Genomic DNA, 17,557 nt, shown 5'->3' with positions numbered 1-17,557 from the left:
TACACGTCAAGAAGAACCAGTGACTTTTTAAAGTTAGTGTTTGACATTTTAATATCATCAAGTCACATACTTTTGTCCAACCTCTTTGGTTAGACAATCATTTTCTTTTTAAGGATTTTAGTTAGGCGTAATTTATTACTTGAATATTTTTTTGTTATATATAACGGTATAAACTCATTCATTATGTGCAAATTTTATCATGCTAACAAAAATAAATGAGAGGGATGGCAATTAGGAAGTTTGGGGCCGACCCCTTCTCCTTCCCCGCTTTCACTTAAGTTTTCCTATCTTGTCTTTTGTCAAAATTGTTTAACAAATAATTTTAGCACCAACTTAAAGGCTTTTTTTTTCACTCAAATTTTTAAAATTTGTATTTAAAAATATAAACAAATTAAAAATTATTCTATAATTTACATAATTATACCAAATTAACTAAATGAGAGTTAACAACTTAACATTCTTCTAACAAGAGGAGTAATTTTATAGACCATGTATCATAAAGTACAAAATGAAAGTAATATTTTTTATTTTTTCATACCGAGTGTTGTAAATAGGACAAGTAACATTTTCATCCCGAACCTCATATGCATATTTTCAAAATAAAACTCATCAAAAACTCCAAAACTAAAATTTCAAATATAATGGGTAAGGGTAGGTCTTGGGTGGGGCTAACTCAAGCTAACTAATTTCTATTCGAAAATTTTATTAAAGTGGATAAGTGTTATAAGTGGGACTTGTTTCGCATCGGATCTGGATGAAAATTCAAATGTGTATAAATGGGTGGGTATGCAACATTACCCGATAACTTAAGTTTTTTGGTAAATGGACATGCACCTACCCGTTACAGTTGGCATCAGAGTCAAGACCCAGTTCTTGATATAGTGTCCGCCAAGCACCCGCGGCCCGAAGGGCGTCTGAATCTTCACCCCGAGTAGGCAGGGTGACTCAACCGTAACGACAAGAGTGCTACACGGGTTCGGGTGAAAGAGAATGTTACAAATTCGGATCCAATAACTTAAGGAACTTCAAAAAGCCAAATAATTCAAAATATAAAAATAATTTATAATTTTTATATTTAAAATTAAATTATTTATAATATCACCAATTATCGATCGAGATTATCTATTATTACTATAAGATTATATTACATATAACTTAGGCTTAGGAACATAATATTTTATTTTTTTTAATATTTATTTCTTAGTAGGTTATATTCTTGACGCACCTTATATCCGCGGGTGGGCCTATTTTGCCATCGGTACAAGGAAATGAGTGATGCTTTGTGTGAAGAAAAATAAGACTACTCCGCATGAAAATTGCAAAAAAAAAAAAAAAAAAAAAAAAAAAAAAAAAAAAACAGTCAAGAGCATGAGGCACTAACGCTGAAATACCAAAATTAGACGGGGCTCTAACACCAATTTTCATTGCCTCTCTCTTCGTTGTTCTGTGCACGACCTCTTTCGTGTCACTTCTCTCTCTCTATTTCTCTCTGTGCTCCCCGAAAAACTTGAGATATTCCAACCAACAAAAAATCCCAACAGAAAATCTAAGAAGAAACCTGAAAAGGGTTTAAAATTTTCGGAACAAAAAGATCAAATTTGATACAGACAATTGTCGCATTACAGATTTGATCAGAGCTCTGTTTGAGCAATTAATTGCTGTGAATTTTGCGTAAAAGTTGAAATAGGGCACAAGGCTTTCTGGGTTTTGCGTGGCATTTCACGCTGAGGCTGAGAGCTAGGCGCGGAGAGCAATTCAATATACAATATCTATATATATATAGGTGTAATTCGTATGTGTTATACAATGGGATGAGAGGGATTTTCTGGGAATGCAAAAGAAAAACACAATCAATGGACACCGGAGGAGTCCGGTCTGTTGTTTTGTTCGTTGTTTTTCTTTGCGCAATGGCGGCTCGGAATTTGGAAGGCAAACTTCTTGGCAATGGTATCACTTGGAATATCAGAGACATGAACCAAGAAAAAGTACGATCATTTTCACTTTATTTTCTCATTCTAAACGCATATGTGTGTGTGTGTTTTGTTGTTTGTTTATCAGAATTTAAGATATTATTACGTTTTCCTAAAGCAATATGAATGGTTGCTTGAATCTTAGATATGTAAACAAACCTTTGCTTGATGTCTACTTTTCTGAATCTTTTGTGTTTAGTAGTTATAATTGATATAAATGATGAATTGGGTATATTACAATTTGTATTTACACTTTGGTCAATGTTCCTTTCTAAATTTTAAAATTAATTTCATGGACAATTAGGTCTTCAAGGAATGCACAACTTGTGGGTAATTGTAATAGTTTCCAAAGGCATTGCCAATGAATTACTGAGTTAGCAAAATGGTGAGATATGCCGGTTGACGAGGAATGAGGATGTGTTGGAGACTAATGCATAAAGCACCTTCATGCATATATGCAAGTTTGGAAGATCAGCTGGCTGTTCTATAAGGTGGCATATTTATGACTGATTGTGTTCTGCTGTTGTTGCAGTATTTGGAGATTGTCATCATTAGAATTTAAAGGCACGGAATAATATATAATTTTTCATAGAAAAAGATAATAGTATTATTTAAAGAAGAAAAAGAGTCTATAATGAAATGGAAGAACTAGTAGCTTTCTTTCATGAAAAACTAAACTTTGTTCTATGCAGGTAATTCAATCAAAATTCCTTCACTGCTATTGCCTGAGAACAAGCATACTAGGGGCACTTGTGCTTCTAATTTGCCATTGAGGCTTCAAAAGCTTCAATCATTTACTGTGTACCTTTGAACTTGCAAGAGTCCAGTGTTCATTAACCAACTTCTTGAACTTGGGGTTTTAACCATGTAGAAGCACATGCAACATGGCTTATTAGCAAAGGAGGTCCGATCCAACCATTATTGATGATTTTAGAAACACTACACACAATAGTTAAATCACTAAGGAATTCAACATGGCTTATTAGCGAAGGAGGTCCAACCCAACAATTATCGATGATTTTAGACACACTACACACGATACTTAAACCACTAAGGAATGAGTACCAACTACGAATTATATATTGTTGTTTGCCAATTTGTAAATAGTAATAATAATTATAGCAGTATCACTAGATTTATTGGCATGCACTTCCCTTGTAAACTATTATGGGTAAAAATAATGATTCACCTCTTTCAAATTTTATTGTTCAAATTACCTTGTTAGGTTGTCCTGAGAACACTCAAAATTTCTCATGAAGATCCAGAAGCAAGTCAGAGAGGAGAAAATGTGATTTCTGTTTAGTTGAGAAAAAACTGAATAAATATTATTTGTTATCTTGAATTTGTAGCATTAAATACAATATAAGTTTATAAATTGAATAATTGTTTCCTAATATTCTGAAATATCTTGTATTCAGGCTGAGCAGGTGTGGATTCATTACAAGAAAGAATTGAAGGACAATATGGAAGCCTTTGAAGATTTTGACCCCTCGCTCCCACAGGCTATTACCGATCTGCCTCCCCAAGTGAAACAAAATATTTTTGATTGCTTAAGAAAGAACAATTTTCCATTTCATGCTTCTGGCAAAGAGGTTGGCACTAAGACTTGGTTCATTGAGTGCCTACCATTGCCTTTTGGTTGGCCTAATGTTCCCAGAAGGCACCTGATAAGTAGGTCACGTGATAGCAAAGCAGTAAGCCCTGCTCCAGCATCATCTTTTCCCAGAAATTCGTGGCCCCCGGCCCGCACTCCAAATCCACCCCTCCTTCCTCCACCTTTGGCTGATGAAAATCCTCCACCAGGACCACTTGGTAGTCCAATTCCACATTCAGAGTATAAAAGCACCATCCGGAAGTATATTATTGTTACTATAGCTTCAGTAGTTGTGGCTATACTTTCCCTTACCGCTCTGCTCTTATTTTGCTTATGTAAGGGTAACGAAAACAAGATAGCTCCCATAGACGGACAAAGAGATGAGAAACCTCTCCTCCACTCTGCTGGTATTTATTATGAGGATTAAGTGCTGTATTGTAAACTTTAATTTAGTACTTATGGTGACTAGTTTAAATTGTGTCTTTCAGGTTCTCCACAAAAGTATCAAAATGTAGGAAATGCAAGTAATAGAATTTTTAAGACTATGTCCTTTGCTAACAATTCTGCTACTGTGGCTGTTATCCCTGATTCCTCACTGGTCAACACCCAATCATCCCAGGAAACCACTGTTGCATCTGAAGATACCGAAGCACCATTACCCCTTCCACCTGGAAGAACAGCTCCTCCACCCCCTGGACCTCCTCCTCCTCCTCCACCTAAACCTCCTGCTCCTAGACCTCCGCCGCCTCCAAAAAAAGTTGTTCAGCCTCCGCCTCTTCCATCAAAATCTGGTAATCCGACCAAACTTTCACCTCTTGTACCACATCATCATGGACATTCTTCTTCAGCGGAGGGAAATGACCTATCCACTGAATCTGTCACTCCAAAAACAAAGTTGAAGCCATTCTTCTGGGACAAGGTTCTTGCAAGCCCTAATCATTCAATGGTTTGGCACGAACTCAGAACTGGGTCATTCCAGTAAGGCTTTAATATTTTTCACATCATTTACTTTGATGTTACAAAGAACAAATAATTACCTCAATCTGTCAAGAAAATTGCTGAATTTTTATTTTGAAATTGCAGGTTCAATGAGGAGAGGATTGAAAGTCTATTTTGTTACACTCCTCCCGCGAGTAAAAACAGACATGAGCTCAGGAAGGATTTTTCATCCTCTGAAAATTCCACCCAGTATGTTCAGATTATTGATGCTAAGAAGTCACAAAATTTAGCGATTCTTCTAAAATCATTGCACGTGACAACAGAAGAAGTCTGTGATGCCCTCAAGAATGGTGACTCCCTCTCTTTCTCTCTCCCCGAGTTAATATGTGAAATCAACCTGTCTCTGAGATAATATGGGACATCAACGATGAAAATTTTTATGTGATTAACATGTAGAAAGAAACTAGTTCTTTTGAGCATGAAAGAAGAATTCTGATTTGATGTGGTTTGGGGTTCTGTTAGTATGAAGCCACCATCTGTCTTTTTTCTTTTTAGTCCCTTTTTTTTTTTTTTCTACACTCTCTGGGAGAAGGGGGATTGCGGCAGTTTAATGAGACTTAGCCAATTCAATTGAGCTCCCCATCAAATCTAAACTCACAAAGAACCTTCCTTGTTGTCAATGATATGCAATGTTGCCTGTAGCACAATTTACTATACTGTGAGTAATAAATAAGAACTAATAATTATCTTGGTCTTCCTCATAAAATCAGATGTCCAGGTAAACTTTCATATAGAAAACAACATCTCTAGGAATATGCACAAGCACACATGCATTCAATATAGATGTTGACTTAGAGTAGGACTCTCTCTAAAAATAGCATGTATTGGTGGTGATGATTAGTTTAGTAACTTGATTTTTTTTTTTTTTTTGTCAAGTCTAGATCGTTGTTTTCTTTTTTTACCTTTTTAAACGTGATAGTTACAAAATTTGTTATCCCAGTGAAAAAAATAAATATACATCCAATGCGTTTGCTCCATTGGAGGTTCAAATTTGTCGATCAATGTTATGTGCCTTCATCAATTCAAGTCTTGATATTAATTATTGATATCTAGCTTTAGGTCAGACAACCTCCATTCTGTGTCTTTCTAAAAAAAAAGAAATGATCGATTTAACTCTCTTATTTATGTTTCCGTACTTGCTTTGTGAATTCCTAATTTGATACTTGATCATTTGCCTATTTGAATTGATTATTTGGAGTGATCAGAATCATTTGAAATAATATTACAGTGGCAAGGCTAAATGAGTACATTCATCATTATTGTCCTTGCCTTGATGCCATATGAAAGGGGTCGGTTACATGAATTCTCTTTTCTATTCTTTTCTATTACAAGTCATCTCCCCTAAAATATTATTTTTACAATCAATTTTAATAACTTCATCCCATGTTAATTTCAGTCACCCTCTCTTACGCTCTTTACAAAATTAGTCTTCCTCTTCTTACTGCTGCGTTTAGGTTTTTGTTGTATATAATTACTTTAAGGTGACATAATATTCTTACAAAATATAAACTAAAATATAATATGCAGCTACTACCACATCCCTGTGGTCATAAAAACATAATTTTTGGACTTTTTGTGCATCTTATTTCTTAGGTTTAAGTGGATTGACCTCTTTCTTAATTTTCAGGTAACGAGCTTCCTGCAGAGCTTGTTCAAACTTTATTGAAGATGGCACCAACAACAGAAGAAGAACTAAAGCTTAGGTCATTCAGTGGGAAGCTTTCACAACTTGGCCCTGCTGAAAGGTTCCTTAAAATTATTGCTAAAATCCCTTTTGCCTTCAAACGGCTGGAGTCAATATTGTTCATGAGTTATCTTCAGGAGGAAGTCTCTTCCATTAAGGAGTCATTTGCAACTTTAGAGGTAACTTATCCAATCTATAAATGTAATTCACTATTGAAATTTGTGTAATGACTTCAATGTCTAACTGGACACAGTTTGTAATGTCGCAGAACATTTAAGTTATTTTTTGTTGTTGTTCTTTATGTGTCTGTTTCTCTACTTATTAATGTTACCATTGGCATCGAGATCACGTTTCTGTACCACAGACAGTCATGTTGATTGTTTGATTAAGTTTAAAAAACATGAAATATTTCTTTTTGTGAAATATGTTACTCCTTGTTAAGTAAACTATATATGTGATTTGCCAAGCAAAAGTTTGGAGACTCTGATGGCACCCTCAAGGGTGATATGGCTTTGAAGTCACAAGAACGGATGAATGCACCTTTAGCATCTGATAGTTATTATTACTTAAACGAACACCAGACGTTTGGTTCTTGTCATTTACTCATGCCCTATCCTAATTACAGGTAGCTTGCAAGGAGCTCAGAAGCAGCAGACTGTTTTTGAAACTTTTAGAAGCAGTTCTCAAAACTGGCAACCGCATGAATGATGGTACCTTCCGTGGAGGCGCACAGGCATTCAAGCTCGACACACTCTTGAAACTGTCTGATGTGAAAGGAACTGATGGAAAGACCACTCTCCTGCACTTTGTTGTTGAGGAAATCCTTCGGTCAGAAGGTGTACGAGCTGCACGTACAGCAAGAGAGAGCCAGAGAACGTCCAGCACAAAAAAGGAAGACCTTATTGAGGATTCTACACAAGAAACAGATGAATATTATAGAAGCCTTGGTCTTCAGGTGGTTTCAGGATTAGGCAATGTACTTAGACATGTAAAAAAGGCAGCACTCATAGATGGTGATACCCTACCAGCAACAATATCCAAACTTAGCCAGTCACTATCAAAAGCTAAAGAGTTCCTTAACACTGAGATGGAAAGTATAGAGGAAGAGAGTGAGTTCCATGATACACTAGCTGGTTTTGTGCAACATGCAAATGTTGATATCACATGGCTGCAAGAGGAAGAAAAGAGGATAATGGCTTTGGTGAAGAGCACAGCAGACTACTTCCATGGGGATGCAGGGAAGGATGAAGGCCTGCGTTTATTTGTGATTGTCCGAGATTTCTTGATCATGTTGGATAAGGCATGCAAAGAGGTGAGAAACTCAGAAACTAAGTCAACGAGGACTTCTAGGAAAGAAGCTTCAACAGTATCACCTTCTCAAGAATCCCGTCAGCCATCTCGAATAAATGTTCGTGAACGACTATTTCCATCAATCAGGAATAATTCAAGGATGGATTTTGAGAGATTCTCTCCGTAGCTTTCTCTTAGAAACGGTATAGTAATATTTTATGGTTTGAAAGTATATTTCCTTCTTTTTCTTTTTCTATTTTTTCCCCTTTCCAAGTGATTAGGGATAGTATTTTTCTGGAGTTATGCAAACACTTTAGGTGTGCTTCCAAGCAATTTCAAGGAAATTTGACTCCTAGCTGAAACTTACTAGGCTATTAGTGTATGGATTATGTTCCCAATGGGGAAGGGAGGAGTTGTGAACTGGTGAATTTGAGGGGTATGGAGACCAGTTCAATAGCAGGCTTATTTTGCATCTCATAAAGTAGGAGTTGGGGAGAACACATTAGTATTTTTTATTTTTTTTTATTTTTTTTTCTTTGTTGTTGTTGTTAGGTAAACACTCAACACACACCCACAAATGCACACTATAGGCTGCGAACCCTCGTATCTTCTTAGCAATTATTTATATGATGAACTGCTATATCAGTTCTATTCAAGACCACCTTAGTAACTTCCTGCAATGTCAAGCACTTTTTTTTTTGGTAAGGTAAGCAAGTGTATAGATGTTTAAAAATGTACAATGGTTCCCAAGATAGGGATAGGCTTTGTTGGGGAGGGGTTTCCATTACCATTACAATTCTAATTTTTGGGACGGTGTGAGTAATAATTTTGGACATAAATTTTAAATTGTCATTTTTGGAGGTCGATAGAGGAGAACACTATTTTATTTGCATTGCATAAATCAAATAAAGGACATCAGTGACTAGCCACAAGTCATTTTTCCTAGGAAATTGCTCTAAACTGATATGCAGAAATTAAGATGTTTAGCTCAGGATTGAGAATTATTATCATGTACAAATATATTACTGTGAGTATTCTCATTTTCTTTTTCTTGGCTCCGACACTTGTTCAGGTGTTTATGAAAACTTGGAGGTCCTGCCACAACAAATCAAGCTTTGAAGTTCAGTATTGATCTTCTGTAAATAACTTGTGTAGTGTATGAAATTTACTGGTTTCCGGAAAAGAAGGCAGAAGCTCTATTGGAGGGGACAAAGAACAAAGAAGACACTGAAGCAGGAGTGCAGAAGCTCTATCTAGGGACAAAGAACAATGAAAACGTTGAAGCAGGGGTGCAGAAGCTCTATTGGAGAGGCAAAGAACAAAGAAAGCATTGAAGCAGGCGTGCAGAAGCTTGGAGGGACAAAGAAGAAATAAAACATTGACGCAGGAATGTGTACAAGCATTCATCTGAAACTGAAGTCCAATTATCATTGCAGGGCCTCTTCACCAGCACTCTGTGGATCCAAATGTGTTAGTCCATAGTTGTGTATTACAATTATAGAGAGAAAAAAAGGTCCTTTCTGTATCATGGAACTCTTTCATGAAATGATAAGGGTAATATGTTTCCTCAATACTTTAGTTTTTTATAATGTATTGATCCGTGAAATCTAAGATAGTGAAGCTGATCATTATTTGAACATAAAATTTCTGTCACTTATAACCTTTGTCTCCCCAGAAAAAAAGAGGAGGAAAATAAGATGTTGAACAAAATTCAACTCGAAATTAACTCTCAGAAAATCACTCTCGGTCATGCTTTTTAAGATTTCTCCAGAGAAAAAAAAAAAAAAAAAAGATTTCTCCAGGTACTACAGTTCCTATTTATGAGGTATTTATTAGACCATTTCATGAAATTTGCCTTCAAGGAGGGACCGAAACTAGTGGTGGGGATGACCTTGTTATTACATTCCAACATTTGGGGAAATTGGCTTAAAATGCATTTACTTCTTTGTGTCCTTACTACCCAACCTGTTCTTTTCTACTCAAAAATAAATAATAAATAAATAAGAAAAGAGTAAATGGAAGTGAGAGAAGGAGTCACCAGTCAGCAACTATTTCATTATTATATTTTTTAATAAGTCACAAGAAACCGTGTTGAAGAACTTACAATGAATTCCAGTTAGGTGGTAATTGTTCACGTTTATCAATGGCAAATTGCTGACGTAGCTCAAGGAATCAAGATTAATTTGTGTGTTTGAAATTTAATCGCATGAATGATCAATGTTTGTGGTTTAATGATATCTCATCTTCTCTTAAAATAGAAAAAGACTCTAGTGTTATTTGTAAAATAAAAATAATTTTAAATTTTAACTAAATTTTTTTTAATTTCAATTTATGAATGCCACTCCACCAAATACAGGGCTAACCGACGTCAAATAAAAGAGATTATGACTACAAAGCTTAATTCGTTAAATACAAATCAAATATTTTTTATCACACATCAAAAGAAAATTAAAAATAGAAAAAAAAAGAGGGAGGGAGGGGGGGTGGGGAATTATCACTCAGTCTTACAATTTTAATTGAAAAATTAAGTCATAATTTTTTTTAGAATCACTAAATCTTTCATTTATATCCTTATTAAATTAGATATACTCTAAGACATAAAATCAAAATTATATATATATATACTCTTACAAAATTAGACATAAAATTTATAGGACGTGATAGTAATTTTTAAAAAAATAAAGTCGGCAACCGAAATATTATGGCTATCACGTGCACTTTTCGTGACAATGTAGAAACTAAAAAGGTAACGCTACAGAGTTATTCTAAACCTATTTGACCAGGGAACAATCACAACATCGAATATCTCTCTCTTCCCCCAAACCCTTCTTTATATAGACTGCAACTTACCATTCTATCACTCCACAAACCTGCCATCTTCGATCTCTGTCTTTCTCTAGGGTATTCGATATCTCTCTCTCTAGATTTGACATATGGCTCCGACCCATCCCTCTGATTTATCTTCTTCTGAAGAAGAAGATGAATATGAATACAGGAGGGACAACGAAGCAGAGCAACAAGAAGATCGAAACCGCGAAGAGGAGGAAGAAGAAGAATCTGAATCTGAAGAGGATGAAGAAGAAGGGGAAGAGACTCCTCCGGTCCCACCGCCTCTTGACAAGAGACCCTCCCTTCAAAAACCCAATCCAACCACAACTGATGAAGGAGGGTTTGATTCGGAATCCGATGATTCCGAGAAAACCCAACCCTCTCCCACCGCTTCCGATTTCACTATCAAGCCCATCTCCAACAAATCAGCCCCAAAGCCTGCTGCGAAACGCCCTGCACAGACGGGACAAGATGGGATGGATTCGCGGGCGAAAAAGAAGAGGGTTTCGAATGGGGATGAAGATAATGGAGAGAGGAAGTCTCTTTTTAGTAGGTTGTGGAGCGAGAATGATGAAATTGCAATCTTGAAAGGAATGTTGGAATACAAGGTTGACCAATATACTAATATGGGTGACTTTCATGAATTTATCAAAGAGTCTCTTCATGTCGAAGTTTCAAAGAGTCAATTGACAGATAAGATCAAAAGGATGAAGAAGAAGTACATGACCAATGCAGAGAAAGGCGAGAATCCGGTTTTCTCCAAGTCCCATGATCACAAGTCATTCGAGCTCTCAAAGAAGATATGGGGTGCTGTAGCTGGTAAAGGGATTGATGACAACGCTAAAAGTTCCAAAAGGACTGCAAAAAAGAGCAGTACAATTAATCATCATTCCTTGAGTTTGGCGAAAGAAGAAAAACATGAATTTGATACACTAAATAGTGGAATAAAGGCTAGTCAAGAGGATTTCTCGAAGATGTATCCGAGATTGAATGAATCACTGCAGTCCGAAAACGGGTTGTACCCTTCATTGTTGGAGTCTGGGAGGAACTTTTTGAAGGAAAGAATAAGTTTGATTGGGAGTGCCAAGGCAGAGAAGCTGGAGGAGAAGTGGAACAATTTGCAGGTTGATGAAATCGAATTATACCTAAAACATGTTGAGTTGGTTCGGGAACAGACTAAGCTAGTGTTGGCTGAGATGAAGTCTTCCAAGTGATAAGGTTTTGGTTGAAATTATTAGCAGTTTAATGGGTTGTGTATATTTGGTGAAGTATAGTTAAAATTTCGGGTTTGGTGGAAAGGACATCAGTAGTATTGTTTAACAATTTTGGTTAGAATAATTTTATTCTTAGGTTTTGGATACATCAGTTTTTGCTTTTTATTGATACTATGTTGTCTCGGTTTATTTAACATAAATATATTTCTGGTTTTTTTTCTCTCTCTTTTTTATATTTTCTCCTTTCTGTTTTTAGCCCATACAAATAATTATGTTTCAATTCGTGATGACTAGATTTTTGGTTGATTATGTGGAAATCTCTAGTATGAACTTTAACTAAAAGCTTATATTGTGAGACAATTTTATTTTATTTCCAAATCTTTTGTGCAAATTTGTTTCATAGTTGAATTCGTATGTAATACTCAAGAATTGAAATTATCATGAACAACTTCTTTTGCCCTTGCTTTTATTGAACTCAATACTCGTCCTTAAACCTTATTTTGTCTAGTATTTTACCACTAGCCATACTTACAAGCAAAGCTAATATTGTGAAAAGGCTTGGCATTTTTACCTGCCACATTGCTCTGTAATTGCTTGTTGGTTCTAACTGCATATCCTTAATTGATGTTAGCCTCAATATTTGGAAATTACTGTGTTGCCTTACCATATTGCCTAGTAGGACTTAGACTACAATGTTACCTTGATACTTAGTTGGCTTGATACATAGAACTGTCAATTTGCTTATACAAACAATCTCCTTGTTGCCATGTTGTTTTGGTATATGGAATTTATCCTGGTGCCTTAGTTGTAGCCAGTAGGACCTTAAAAGTTGAAACACCTTGTCACCCTTAATACATAGTTGTGTCAATATATGTATGCTGTTGTGTGGTGGGACTTTAAACTTCCATGTGTCTGATTCTTGGCTGCCTTGATATAAGATCTGGTGTGACTTTAAAGTACTATGTTCTCTAGATTGGGTGCTTAGAATGAGGAAATTAGTACTTAAGCCTGGATATACAGTTGCCTTTTATGAAGCTACTCTGTTTTGACATAATAGTTGCCTCAAATTGTCTCAAGTGAAGTGATGATTGTTTTGACACTTTGAGAAGTACTATTGGCACCTTGTATAACCTTCTTTCATGCCTGAAATCTTGTAGCAAAGCATAGCAAGTGGAAGAGGACTCTCTTCAAACTGTTTGACTATCCTAGGACTGAAATTGCATTAATAGGGGCAGCATTGTTTTCATTTAGTAAAGTCGTAAATCTGTGTCCAGTTTAATGTTTGCCTTAAGCTCTAGTTGGGATATTTTTGTCATTCTGCTTCTATTTAGTGAGTCATGTGACCATTTAAAGGCTGTTTTGTGACAGAATAACAGCTCTTAAATTATATTTATTTGAAGGGCTAGGATTAAATCTTTGCTAGGGCATCCTTGTGACTTATAAAAGGGTTGTTCCAAGTTGTATTGAGCAGTTTTTTGGCATTATCAATTATTGAGGCTGCTATTGCAACTTTCTACCTCTCCCTTTCTTTTGGGATTGAGTTGTAGGTGTTTAAGCTATTCTCTACCTTTGATCTAGCGTTCTCTCATTTTTTTTCGGAACTAGGGTATCCGGGGATTTGCCCTGACTAAGCCCCAGGACACCATGCAAAGCGCCCCCTCCACATGGGTCAGTAAAGCTCGATCTTTCACCCGCGGGCATGGCCCCAAGGAATTGTTTGCACTCGAGGAGAGTTGAACCTTAGACCTGAGGATTCATGAGGCACCAGGGCAAAGTGACTAACCACTCAAGGGTATTTTTTCCTCTTTCATAAACTGATTGCATTAGCATGTGATGCATATATCTTGCAATTTCGTATGAACACTTTGTGGGAATCGACTTCTCATTGTAATTGATGCAAGACATTCAGTCTTCAAAGATACTATAATCTAGACTTTGAAGAACTATAAATTTTGAAAATGGAAATAGTACCAGAATCAGGGAGCATTGTATAGGATGGTTAACTAAAGTTGGGACCTTTCATGAAGGGGCTGTCATGTTTTATAATTTTCTTCCTTGGGTTAGGACTGGGTTAGGACATATGAAAGAGATGTTTGCATTTGAAACATGCATGGTCATTTAATGGACAACAGTAAGTCAATCCCTTCAATCTATAGTGGTAAATAAAGAAAGCAGTTCCTATAGGAAAAAATAATAATAATAAAGAAAGCAGTTCCTTTGATTTCTCAAATTCTTTGCAATAGAATATATGAAGACACAGAAAAATTCATGAACTTTTTATCCTCTTCGTGATGAAATGCACAACCCTTCATGACAGATGAACATGGTGCAATCACAAATACTGCTCAGAATAACCTATGCATGTGAGGGCTCTGATTCTTCCACCCGAGATGAACGTCCTGCTTCTAGTATGAAGCTGTATACATCACACAAGTTCTCCGTCATGACTCAATTCTAAAGATTTCTTCCAAAAGGAAGAAGTGTTTGGGATATCATACCTCCTCAGGACTGCTTATGGATATGGAAGAATATCTTGCAAATTAGGAGTACTTTCAGGTCTTGCATTCATCGGGTTGGTGGTCAGACTTTCTTATGGTTTGATTCATAGCTTCCCTTTGGTTCAATTCAATCTATTTTTTAGGGGATAGAATAACTCATGACTCAGGTTTATCCAGAAATGCAAAGGCGAAGGACATTCTTAGAGGTGATCATTGGAGTTTTCCTGAATTCTCCTCAGCCTAAGGTTAGTTGGGCTCTTCTTCTTTGGTTTTCCAATAATGTTCCCTGGTTAGTTTCATATTATGCCTAGCCATTATTTCAAAGCTTGGCAGTCAAGATAAGCTTCTGGGATATGGTGCTATATCTTCTATGAGATGCTTACTTTGTAGTACTCCCTTGGAAAATCATGCACCTCTTTTTCAGTTGTCCTTTCTCCTTTAGAATCTGGATTACTCTCCTTTTTAAATTTGGGATGCAGATTTCTCAGCTACATTTGGCTTCCTATAATCAGTTGGGCTTCATCTTCTTTCAAAGGAAAATCTCTTGAAACTAACCTTTCAAAACCCATTCTATCCTCTTCAGTCTATGATTGCTTGGATGTTAATTCAGCCATCTCTAAGATTTCCAGTGCCATCAGGCATAGAGTATCCTCTATTGGAAATTTGCCTCATTCTGCTGTTAACTTTCATCTTCAGCAAAATTGGAATTTACCAGACTCCATATTCAGTTAAGCTGTTTGTTTGATGGCTGCCCCTCATTTCTCCCGGTTGTGGCTCATTTGCCGAATAAGTGAGTTTTCCCCCATTCTGCTGTTCACCGCTGGCGGAGCTTCTGATGAGATGTTCTACTACTTTGAATATGGCTTTGAATTACTTTTAGTTGCATTCTGTAATGCTGTTTGGCTTCAGTGGATGTGGTTGTTGCTGCCAGGTCTTGCTCCTTGTTTGGTGCTACTGGTTGTTTTGTTGCTTGTTGGCTTGTTAAGTTACTTCTTGTTTGTTGGTTGCTGATTTCTAGCTTGTTTGCCCTGTTATAATCTTTTCTCTACTAAAGCTTATTTACCCTGAAAAAATACTGAAGATTCATCTTCAGCGTGTCATGCAATTAAATAGGAACCAGTAGATGTCGACCTTAGGGGACCGACCAAGTTCAGAACTTTCATCTCTGCGAGGGTCATATGCTTCTCCATTCCAGGACGTCCCAAATATATATATATATATATATATATATATATATATATATATATTGTGGCTCTGGAAATCTGGATAAAATCAATTGATGATAAATACTCAATTAACCCATTGACTCATTCATCCTTCTGAAAGCCTACTCTGCAAACATTTACCTTCATTATGAGCATTTATCTTCATTATGAGCGTCTTTACCACTAATGAATTCCTCAATGCTTCCATCTACCTCAATCACACTTATTCCAGTTTCCTCCAATATTTTTTTCTCATCAATTTTCGTATCCTCAGCACATCCTCCCACATTCCCACATCGGCATGGATATTCGACATAATAGCATAACCCCCAGCAGTTATCAGCAGTTTGAGCTTGATGCAATTGTCCTGCTCGGCCAAGCAGATCAATCCAGCAGCCGTAGTGTTCAAGCTTTAGGTTCGATCCTATGATCTCCCATTCGATGAAAGAGATCACGACCTTCAGTTGCAAAACCTGGATGGCTACATGCAGTAAGAAGAATGGTGGTATGGAAGAGAGGAAATCTCTTTTTAGTAGGTTGTGGAGTAGTGAGGATGATGAATTTTCAATATTGAAGGGAATGGTTGAGTACAAATGGAGGAAAGGGGTTGACCTATATAGTGATATGGGTAAGTCTCTTCATGTTGATGTTTGGAAGAACCAATTGACAGATAAGATCAAAAGGTTGAAGAATAAGTACGGGACCAATGCAGAGAAATGCAAGAATCTGGTAAAGACGATAAGGGGGTGGTGTAGCTAATAAAGGGTTGGATGACAATGCTAAAAGTTTCAATAGGAAATCAACAAAGAGCAGTACAATTAATAACTCCTTGAGTTTGGTGAAAGAAGAAAAACATGAACTTGCACTGTAAAATTCGACAAAGGCGATTTTTTGTTGATGTATCCGAGATTGAATGAGTCACTGCAGTATGGAAACGGGTTGTATTCTTCATTGTCAGGAGGAGAAGTGGAGCAATTTGCAGGTTGATGAAATCGAATTATACCTAAAATGTGTTGAGTTGATTACGGAACAGATTAAAATAGTGTTGGCTGAAATGAAGTCTTATAAAGATAGGATTTTGGTTGAGGTTGTTAGCAAATTAATGGATTGTGCATATTTGGTGAATTATAGACAGCTTTTGGTTTTGTGGAAGTGCACAGTTTTGGTTACAATAATTCGATTCTTAGGTAATATTGTGTTTGCTTAATGATTATAGTGAATACTCTGTTAGTTTTACTTTAACAGAAATACAATTTTTTTTTTTCTTGGGCGAGAAAGATGGAAAAAAACTGTACAGTATACAAAGGCCCAAGGGGGCATACCCAGGCCAACAAAACAAAAACAAAAAATAAAACAACAAATACAGCAAGAAAACAATCTCAATCTCACACTATCATTCATTACTGTTATCCGAGGAATGATTTGTTGCAGAGATGCAATTTGTTATGGTTTAGTTGTATGTTTGAATCATGTGCATATGTACATATTATGCATTTTGATTTGGTTCTTCTTTAACCACAACTTAACAATTAATTTGATGGTAGTCAAAATTTCTTGTGATTTGGTACATGGCTTCACTCTCACTTCTATATCCATAGTCAATAAGATTATATAGACATGAGCTCTCCTAATAGACAGCTAGAATATATTACAATTAATGGCTAAAAATTAATTTCAAAGACTTTTAATCTAACTATTTAGATGTATACCATCACTACATAACTCTTTCCTTTCCTAAAATATTCTTTAATTTATAAACTTTCTACAAGTTCACTAATATTCACATAAATGTGTAGAAGACTCTACAATTAGGGCGGAGCCAATGTGTGCCCAGGGCTGGCATTCCCACATAGTATAAAATATGGTAATTTTTTATTTTATTTTTACATTTAAAAAAAAAAAAAAAATTATATAATGCCCCCCTAAAATTTTTAATTTGTAAAATTATCTATTATAATTTTCTTTTACTAAACAATATTTTAGTTCTTGTATTAGTCAAGTATTTATATTTCTTATATTACTAATTGATTTAGTATATTGTTCTGCAATATATATATATTATCCCTTAAATTGAACTATGCCTCCGCCTTGTCTAAGACTCTACATAGATGGCTTGTTCAAATCGTGAACCAATTGTAATGAATCATGTATTTTGCCGTCGAATCTAAAAGTTTAAGTTATTAAAAAGTACGAATACTCAATTCGGGTATAACTAATTGCCACCCTATTCAAATTTAATGTAGAACAAGACTCCAATTATAACACTAGTCAAAA

At 36.0% G+C, this 17,557-nt stretch overlaps 2 protein-coding genes across 2 annotated transcripts; both read left to right on the top strand.

The window, feature by feature from the left end:
- Positions 1-1,200: 1,200 nt before the first annotated feature.
- LOC132307330 (formin-like protein 3) lies at positions 1,201-9,505 on the top strand. Its single transcript, XM_059805053.1, has 7 exons — positions 1,201-1,985; positions 3,389-3,971; positions 4,053-4,542; positions 4,648-4,853; positions 6,191-6,426; positions 6,873-7,740; positions 8,610-9,505. The coding sequence occupies exons 1-6, from the start codon at positions 1,812-1,814 to the stop codon at positions 7,722-7,724; spliced, it is 2,541 nt and encodes an 846-aa protein (XP_059661036.1). The 5' UTR covers positions 1,201-1,811; the 3' UTR covers positions 7,725-7,740; positions 8,610-9,505.
- Positions 9,506-10,296: 791 nt separating this feature from the next.
- LOC132307331 (STOREKEEPER protein-like) lies at positions 10,297-11,802 on the top strand. Its single transcript, XM_059805054.1, has one exon. The coding sequence runs from the start codon at positions 10,471-10,473 to the stop codon at positions 11,578-11,580; it is 1,110 nt and encodes a 369-aa protein (XP_059661037.1). The 5' UTR covers positions 10,297-10,470; the 3' UTR covers positions 11,581-11,802.
- Positions 11,803-17,557: the final 5,755 nt, after the last annotated feature.

The sequence above is a fragment of the Cornus florida genome, unplaced genomic scaffold (genome assembly GCF_030987335.1).
Source record: "Cornus florida cultivar Cherokee Brave unplaced genomic scaffold, ASM3098733v1 CherokeeBrave_3.0.0_Hap2_Chr05, whole genome shotgun sequence".
In the NCBI taxonomy this organism is placed as follows: domain Eukaryota; kingdom Viridiplantae; phylum Streptophyta; class Magnoliopsida; order Cornales; family Cornaceae; genus Cornus; species Cornus florida.
Note: the sequence above shows the minus strand (reverse complement) of the source record. Positions and strands in the feature narration are given on the sequence as shown.

Excerpts from the sequence above, each read along its gene's own strand:
- LOC132307330 (XM_059805053.1), top strand. The coding sequence starts at position 1,812 with ATGAGAGGGATTTTCTGGGAATGCAAAAGAAAAACACAATCAATGGAC. Across the intron at positions 3,972-4,052 it reads ACCTCTCCTCCACTCTGCTG|GTTCTCCACAAAAGTATCAA; the intron begins GTATTTATTATG and ends TGTGTCTTTCAG. Across the intron at positions 4,854-6,190 it reads CTGTGATGCCCTCAAGAATG|GTAACGAGCTTCCTGCAGAG; the intron begins GTGACTCCCTCT and ends CTTAATTTTCAG.
- LOC132307331 (XM_059805054.1), top strand. The coding sequence starts at position 10,471 with ATGGCTCCGACCCATCCCTCTGATTTATCTTCTTCTGAAGAAGAAGAT.